At 48.8% G+C, this 8,515-nt stretch overlaps 1 protein-coding gene across 1 annotated transcript; it reads left to right on the top strand.

Moving 5' to 3' along the window:
• Nucleotides 1–631: 631 nt before the first annotated feature.
• Nucleotides 632–6,953, top strand: WFDC3 (WAP four-disulfide core domain 3). The gene is made up of 4 exons (XM_053394770.1): nucleotides 632–1,075; nucleotides 3,961–4,095; nucleotides 5,572–5,706; nucleotides 6,794–6,953. The coding sequence occupies exons 1-4, from the start codon at nucleotides 991–993 to the stop codon at nucleotides 6,796–6,798; spliced, it is 360 nt and encodes a 119-aa protein (XP_053250745.1). The 5' UTR covers nucleotides 632–990; the 3' UTR covers nucleotides 6,799–6,953.
• Nucleotides 6,954–8,515: the final 1,562 nt, after the last annotated feature.

Genomic DNA, 8,515 nt, shown 5'->3' with positions numbered 1-8,515 from the left:
CTGGGCCTTTGAGGCTGTTTAGGGCTTTAAAGGTCAGCACCAACACTTTGAATTGTGCTCGGAAACGTACTGGGAGCCAATGAAGGTCTTTCAGGACCAGTGTTATGTGGTCTCAGCAGCCGCTCCCAGTCACCAGTCCATCTGCCGCATTCTGGATTAGTTGTAGTTTCCGGGTCACCTTCAAAGGCAGAGCATGCACCACTCTGGCGAGACAGTCTGCGGGCAGGGAGGGTCTCAGCCTGCATACCAGATGGAGCTGGTAGGCAGCCACCCTGGATACAGAATTGACCTGCACCTCCATGGACAGCTGTGAGTCCAGAATGACTCTCAGGCTGTGCACCTGGTCCTTCAGGGGCACAGTTGCCCCATTCAGGACCAGAGAGTCCTCCACACCCGCCCGCCTCCTATCCCCCCAAAACAGTACTTCTGTCTTGTCAGGATTCCACCTCGATCCATTAGCCACCATCCATCCTCCAACCGCCTCCAGACACTCACAGGACCTTCACCGCCTTCACTGGTTCTGATTTAAAAGAGAGCTAGAGCTGTTGCAACCCACTTTGGAGGCCACTCAGCTACAAAGGGACAGAGTCCCTGCTAAGCAAGTGGCCTTTGGGTGCAATGAAGGAGAAGTGACTCATTTATCCTTGCAGGTTTACTACCTTAACAACGGGTTTTAGGAAAAACTCTTTATCCTTGCAGGAGAAGATGCTCACTTGCTCCTGCTCTGAGAATTGCATCCTGCACACCTCTGGGCAAATTTGGGGAGGGCGTGGGGTGCACACATAGGGGGAAGCAGTTCTGTTGCACAAGTGTAACTCTTTGTGTTATGCCATCCCGCTGATGAAAGCCAACTGTCACCTTTGTTGCTGAAGTTTCCTCTTGCCCAACCAAGGGCTGTGCTCACCTCTCTCTCTAACTGAGGGTTTAAATCTTGGCCCAGATCAGCCACAGCATCCAGACTCTTCTGCTAGCTGCATCAGGAACAGCACCATGAAAGCCAGGCTCTTCCTCGTCTTCTTCCTCATGGGCCTCCTCACCATCTGTGTTGAGCTGCCGTCTGCAGCTGGACAACAAGGTAAGGGCAGAATCCCAGTTCCAGCCAGGCTTCCTTCTCCTCTGCACAGCCTTCCTCTGAACCTGCTCCAACCTGTCTCCACCCTTCTTAGAGTCCACCACCTTCTGGGGAAGTCTGTCCCATTGTTGAATAACTCTTAACATCAGAAAGCTCTTCCTATGCCTTGGCCAAAGGCCTGGTGGAACAGCTCTGTCTTGCAGGCCTTGTGGAAAGATGTCAAGTCCCGCAGGACCCTAGTCTCTTGGGACAGAGCGTTCCACCAGATCGGGGCCACAGCTGAAAAAGCCCTGGCTCTGTTTGAGGCCACCCTAACCTCCCTGTGGCCCGGGACCTCCTAGATGTTTTTGTTTGAAGACCGTAAGGTCCTCCGTGGGACATACTAGGAAAGGTGATCCCGTAGGTACAAGGGTCCTAGGCCGTATAGGGCTTTAAAGGTTAAAACCAGCACCTTAAACCTGACCCTGTACTCCACCGGGAGCCAGTGCAGCTGGTAGAGCACCAGATGAATGTGATCCCGCATTGAGGACCCCGTAAGGAGTGAGAATCTCATTTCTTGTCATGTGAATCTGGAGCAGCAGCAGCAAATCAGCTTCCTTCATTTTTTTTAAAAAAGATATTTATTAAGATTTTCCATTTTATACAAACCAAAAAGAAAAAGAAAAAAGAGGGGGAAAAATTAAAAAGAAAAAATATTAAAAAACACATAAATTTCATATCATATTTTCCAATAACATATTTCCCTGACCTCCTCATACCTCCCCTTCTTGTATTCCAGTTCAAATTGTTCATCCAGCAAATCCTTATCTCATAGCATTACAGCTATAAACCTTATTTTCTATCCATCTTCTTAAATTATTGTAACTTATACTTTTACTTATGTACAGAAAAGAAATATTTTTTCATATTCTTTTATACCATTACAGCTGATAACCCCTTAATTTCAATCCAACATCACTCAGTATTCCTTAATATTACAATATTTTTGCAAATAGTCTTTGAATTTCTTCCATTCTTCCTCTGCCGATTCTTCTCCCTGGTCTCGGATTCTGCCGGTCATTTCTGCCAATCCCATATAGTCCATCACCTTCGTCTGCCATTCTTCCAGAGTGGGTAGATCTTGTGTCTTCCAATACTTTGCAATGAGTATTCTTGCTGCTGTTGTTGCATACATAAAGAAAGTTCTATCCTTTTTTAACACCAATTGGCCGACCATGCCCAGGAGAAAGGCCTCTGGTTTCTTCACAAAGGTATATTTAAATACCTTTTTCAATTCATTATAAATCATTTCCCAGAAAGCCTTAATCCTAGGGCACGTCCACCAAAGGTGGAAAAAAGTACCTTCAATTTCTTTACATTTCCAACATTTATTATCGGGCAAATGGTAAATTTTTGCAAGCTTGACTGGGGTTATGTACCACCTGTATATCATTTTCATAATATTTTCTCTTAAGGCATTACATGCCATAAATTTCATACCTGTGGTCCACAACTGTTCCCAGTCAGCAAACAGTCAGCAAACCAGCTTCCTTCAACTTCCATGTAATATTTTCTCTTAAGGCATTACATGCCATAAATTTCATACCTGTGGTCCACAACTGTTCCCAGTCAGCAAACAATCAGCAAACCAGCTTCCTTCAACTTCCATGTGACGGCCCACCAGATATTTGACGATGGTCCACATGTCACCCCTCAGTCTTCTCTTCTCTAGGCGAAGCCTACCCAGCTCCCTCAACTGTTTCTCACAAGGCTTGGTTTCCAGCCCCTGGGTATGTTTAGCCTGGGAAAGAGAAGCCCCACAGTTGACCTGATAGCCATCTTCTGATATCCAAAGAAGAAAGAAGATTCCACCTAAACATTAGGAAGAACTTCCTGACAGTAAGAGCTGTTCGACAGTGGAATTTGCTGCCAAGTAGTGTGGTGGAGTCTCCTTCTTTGGAGGTCTTTAAGCAGAGGCTTGACAACCATATGTCAGGAGTGCTCTGATGGTGTTTCCTGCTTGGCAGGGGGTTGGACTCGATGGCCCTTGTGGTCTCTTCCAACTCTATGATTCTATGATTCTATGAAAGAAGATGGAGCAAGTTTGTTTGCTGCTGCTCCAGAGGTGGGGACCTGAAGCAATGGATTCAAATGGCCAGAAAGGAGATTCTGACTCAACATTAGGGAGAACTTTTTGGTGGTCAGAGCTGTTTGACATTTTAGGGGTGCCAGCACATCTCTTAGGCTGGCCACTGAGGACTGTGTTGGTGTCTTGTGATAGATGGTTTCATCTTCCCATAGGAGCTGGTTGAGCAGAAGGTGGAAGGGCTCACAGCATTAGCCTTCCAGTAGATACTGAACCGGGGAATGCGGGTGGCTCTGTGGTCTAAACCACAGAGCCTAGGGCTTGCCGATCAAAAGGTCAGTGGTTCAAATCCCCACAACGGGGTGAGCTCCCGTTGCTTGGTCCCTGCTCCTGCCAACCTAGCAGTTCGAAAGCACGTCAAAGTGCAAGTAGATAAATAGGTACCACTCCGGCGGGAAGGTAAACGGCGTTTCCATGCGCTGCTCTGGTTTCGCCAGAAGCGGCTTAGTCATGCTGGCCACATGACCCGGAAGCTGTATGCCGGCTCCCTTGGCCTATAGAGCGAGATAAGCGCCGCAACCCCAGAGTCGTCCGCGACTGGACATAACTGTGAGGGGTCCTCTCTCTCTAGATACTGAACCCCCATGAGGTCTTGGGATGGGGGGCTGAGTGGGGCTGTCCTGGATTCTCACAGAGGCTTGTGCTTGTTCTGGCCTGAGATCTGTATTCTGGGGGATGGACTCTCAGCTCACGGGCTTCATTGCTTGTGGAAAAGAAATCTTCCACAGCATTGTGGTGTGGGAGTCATCTTTCTCTCCTGCAGTGCATTCTGGACAGTGTCCTCCGATTAAAGGCCCTGGCACATGTGCAATCTCCTGTCAGAGTGATGAGTCTTGCGGCCCTGGGAGCAAGTGTTGTGGTACAGGCTGTGGATTTGCATGCAAAAGAGTCGCTGAAGGTGAGAGAAGCCAGCAGGTGCCAAGCCCATCGCTCTCTCCAGGAGAGCAGTAGCAGGAAGACACTTAGACCCAGGAGCTTGGCGTGTTGGAAGGGAGCAGGGACTCCTCTCATTGGCCATGGGTGATGGAAGGCGGGAGGTTTGTTTCTCACCAAATGATTGGCTGGTATAGCAGCGGCGTATTTGGCCTCCTATCACAGGTTCTCCATGGTCTAGAAAGTTCCTATTCCAAGAAAGGTCTGAGAACCTTTCGGCCACATGGGCCAGGTATTTCTCTCTCCAAGATCCCAAGGGCCAACTGTGACGTGTGGGTGGAACAAACCGCCTGCTCAATCATCTGACTGTCATAGTGACATCAGGAAGATTGGTGCCTCGTGTCAATCATGCAGCACGTCCACGGCAACCAGCTGGGAAAGGTCTGCTTCACCTGCCCTGCACCTACCCTGCACCTCCCGTTAGTTATGGCATCAAGGGCAGGGCAGGTGGGCGTGACTTGGCCAGGATGGCCTCGCAGGAAAAATGGGGAGGCCGGGGTACTTGGAGACCCTCACTCCTGTTTCAAATGAGAGCCAGGATTACAGGAGAAGACAGGCCCCAGTGGGCATTGTTAGAATCTGTATAAAATCCAGCCCACCGGGGAACAGAGCCACCAGGCTTTATTTCTGTCCACAACCACTTGCATCGAGGCCCCCACCCCCATGCCACTCAATCTTCTTGCGGTTCCTGCATTGCTCACTTTTGGATTAGATGACCTCTGGAGTCCCCTGTAACTCTACAATTTTATCGTACTTTATTATACCAAAAAATTATAAGAACATTCATTCCATTTCTCCAGAAATATTATCCGTTGTCTGCCCTCTTTAAAACATTTGTTAGCTCGATCATGCATACAGTATTCCATACCTTTATATTTTAATCTTCCAAAGTCCAAATTCTCATTTCCACCCCATGGATGATGGCCCAGGGGTTGTAGCCCTGTTCACTTCACTTACCAACTTGCCCCCACCCAACCCCCCATCCTCTTATCCAACTGCCCTCCCCTGATATTTCACCACACCTTGCACCATGACACCTCACCATTACCTGTCCCCTTACACCTCAGCAGAGCTCACTAGACCACCCATACGTCCCTTAGGCCCCACTGCCCTATCCTTAGAAGCATTCCGGCAGGTCCTGCTTGCGCTGTTGGCCCAGCTGCATCTCTTTCCTCCACTCCCTCCCATCTCGCTTGCCAGCACTGCTGTCATGGCCCAGCAGCTCTCAGAAGTTATCACACTGTAGTTCACAGCATTACCTGTTGGCAGCCAAGCAAAGTGCTGCGTGATGACAACCTTGCCTTTTTATTCTATATCAAGATACAGCATTCTTTCAAAGTGCTGTGTGGAGTTTCCATTTTCATTCCACTGCTTGCTACCCGTTGAAAACCAAATCCCCTGTAGAGCATCCCAGTGTGGGTGTCACCTTTTTCTCTTCCAGTGCACCCTGGACGGTGTCCCCGGCCCACTGGAGGTGGGGTCTGCGCAGAACTCTGTAAGGGTGATGCCTCTTGCTCACCTGGGGAGAAGTGTTGCAGCAATGGCTGTGGCCACCAATGCATGAGAGCTATTAAAGGTAAGAGAAGCCAGCGGTGCCAAGCCCGTCACTCACAGCAAGGCCTCCAGAAGAGCTGTGGCAGGAAGGGAGTTAGGCCAGGAGCTTGATGTGTTAGAAGGGAGAGGCAATCCTCTCGTTGGGTAAGGAGGATGGAAGGTGGAAGTGATTATTCTCCACCAAATGATTAGATCAGTGCTTCCCAAAGGTTTTGAGTCGTGGAGCACTTCTCAGGAGAGAAGTTTTTTATGGAGCACAGTTGCCTCCCTGATGCCAAAGGCACATATTTATTTATTTTTATTTCCAGTCTCTTTGCGGAGCCCTTGGAGATGCCTCACGGGGCACCAAGCGCTCTGTGGAGCCCAGTTTAGGAACCGCTGAGTTAGATGGTATAGCAGCTGCACACTTTGCCCCCTCTCTGGGCTTCCGCAAGGGCCAGCGGCTTGTTGTTTTATTTAAATTCTTTAAAGGAAAGCTGGGGAGACGAGCTAATGGTGACGATGAGCACCAGGTGGCCTGGGAAGCACGGCTAATTAGAGTGCTGATAAAGCTCGTGTCTGTGTCCACGATCGCTTGGCTATAATCCGCCGCACAATACAGCACAATGATTTTGTGTTGTTGGTTTCCATGGCTGGTTAGCAACCAACAGGCATCTGGGATGAATGACCTGCATTGTTAAACTACGTCATTCGTTCCCAGAATAAGTAATGATGGCCACCAACTTGGATGGCTTTGGAAGAGGGTTAGACAAATCCAGGCTATCAAGGGCTACTAGTCACAAGGGCGATGCTCTGTTTCCACTCCTGGAGACAGCATGTCTCTAGATACCAGTTGTTGGAGACCACAAGTGGGAAGAGGGCTGCTGTTGTGCTCAGGTCCTGCTCCTGGGCTCACCAAAATGGGCATCTGGTTTGGCTACTCTGAGGAGAAGATGCTGGACTAGATGTTCCACTGGCCTGATCTAGGAGCTCTTATGTTCTTCTGGGGCCTCCAGAGACAGCCTATCCAGAGGTTCTTGGGGACATCTGACTGCTTTGAGAACCGCATGCTATGCTAGATGGTCTGATCCTGCTGCCAGGCTCTTCTGACGCTTTCTCTTCTGTCCTAGGGTAACTTGGACTCCAGAGTGGATGAGCCCCTCCGTGAGACTCCTCACCTTGAACAGGCACCGCAGCCGACTTCTCTCTGGCTTCCTTGGGAGCAGAAGACTGTACAGTGGCCTGAAACCCTAGGCTCACCCAATAAAAATGATATGAGTTTCCCATGAACCTTGGTCTCCGCCATCAAGTTACTGGGGAGACAAAGGAGAGGTTACTGGTCTGCTGTGAATGTATAGCAGTGTGTAAACGGGATGGCCTGCTGGTCTCTGGGGAAACTGGTTCAACTGGAAGGGCTTACCTTTGGAGAAGCCATGCTGGTTCTGCTCCACCAAGCTTGTTCTTCTATAGGCTTGTTCATTCTGTCTTTAATAATGCTCTGAAACACATGTTAAGGAAATCAACCCGTAATTTCCCAGATTCCCCCTCGTTCTTTTTTTTTAAAAAATAAATAGCATGACATGTCCAATTAAGGTCCAGGGGCTAATCTTAGGGACAAGTTCCATATATAGATATTTATGACTTCACATTTGCATTCTTTAAGTACTCCAGTGCCGGGATTTGACAGGGGAAGTACCAGGCACTGTTTCTCTGGGCTGAGCTTGCTGCCCAGGTAATTGGTCCCGCCCACTCATCTAATCAGCGAATTGTGAGCAGGCATGTGCCCCCAGGGGCAGGATCACCCTACCCTTCCGGTATATAATGAAGGCCTGTGGCTTGCACTACAGCCATGTTTCCTTGGCTCTCCCACCCTCCCTCCCTTGATATTTTAATGTATTTTTAATCTTTGTTGGAAGCCGCCCAGAGTGGCTGGGGAAGCCCAGCCGGATGGGTGGGGTACAAATAAATTAATAATAATAATAATAATAATAATAATAATAATAATAATAATAATAAATTGTTGTCACTTGTTGCTCTGCTAGACCTTGCTATGGTGTAATCGGTTGCTGTATTCGGGTCCAGGTTGGAATTTTCCCACTTGGAAAATGGGCTCTAGCCCTTTGGTTTTCGCCATTCTCATAGCAGCTTTGGCGGTTTGGGCATTTCATAGCCGTTTGGACTCGGGGGGGGGGATAGGGGGCTGTTTCTGCAAGACAAGCTGCTGATCACCTGGTTCCCCCCGAAGCCTCCACTGGACCCCCTTCCCACAATTCCCAGAGCTGCTTTACACTTAAAATAAAAAACTATATGTGCGATGGGGAACCTGCCATGATATGGGCGAGGGGGCAAGGGTCATGCCTGACCAGGCATTCGATTTGTGAATTTTTCAGTTTGTGAAGGCAGGAAGAAGTTGGGAGTTGGGGCCAAGGTCTTGTGAGTTTCTGTTTGTCACTGTGCAGTGCTTTGGAGTCACAAGACTCTGTTTTGCATTCCACACATTCCAGACTGTTGGAAGTCTCACGGAAGACAGGAGACGGATGTGACAGTTACTGGTTTCCTGTTCCTTTGTTGTTCAGTTGCTCTCTGCTCTCACAGAGAGAGGATGTCTTTCATTTCTGTCTGCGTAGCTTAGCAATAAAACTCTTTGGCCCTGTAGCTCATAAATCTCATCACTTCTGCTGCTTTGATTGTCTGCATAATGGGAACGTGCTTGGAGCCTTATCAGAGGCTCAGGTCGTTAATTATCGTCGGAGGCGATTCCGAAGGACTTGACCGGAGGAGAAGGAGTAGCTTGGTAGGAGTAGCGGAGGCTCCGACAGGTCTCTTCCCTCCTACCTCCCACTCCCTTTTAA

The sequence above is a fragment of the Podarcis raffonei genome, chromosome 6, assembly GCF_027172205.1.
Source record: "Podarcis raffonei isolate rPodRaf1 chromosome 6, rPodRaf1.pri, whole genome shotgun sequence".
NCBI classification, from domain to species: domain Eukaryota; kingdom Metazoa; phylum Chordata; class Lepidosauria; order Squamata; family Lacertidae; genus Podarcis; species Podarcis raffonei.
This window is presented reverse-complemented; position numbering and strand designations above follow the sequence as displayed.

Bases quoted from the DNA above. Each gene is read 5' to 3' on its own strand.
- WFDC3 (XM_053394770.1), top strand. From the start codon at position 991: ATGAAAGCCAGGCTCTTCCTCGTCTTCTTCCTCATGGGCCTCCTCACC. The intron at 1,076-3,960 runs GTAAGGGCAGAA...TCTCTCCTGCAG, and splicing joins GTCTGCAGCTGGACAACAAG to TGCATTCTGGACAGTGTCCT. The intron at 4,096-5,571 runs GTGAGAGAAGCC...TTTCTCTTCCAG, and splicing joins ATGCAAAAGAGTCGCTGAAG to TGCACCCTGGACGGTGTCCC.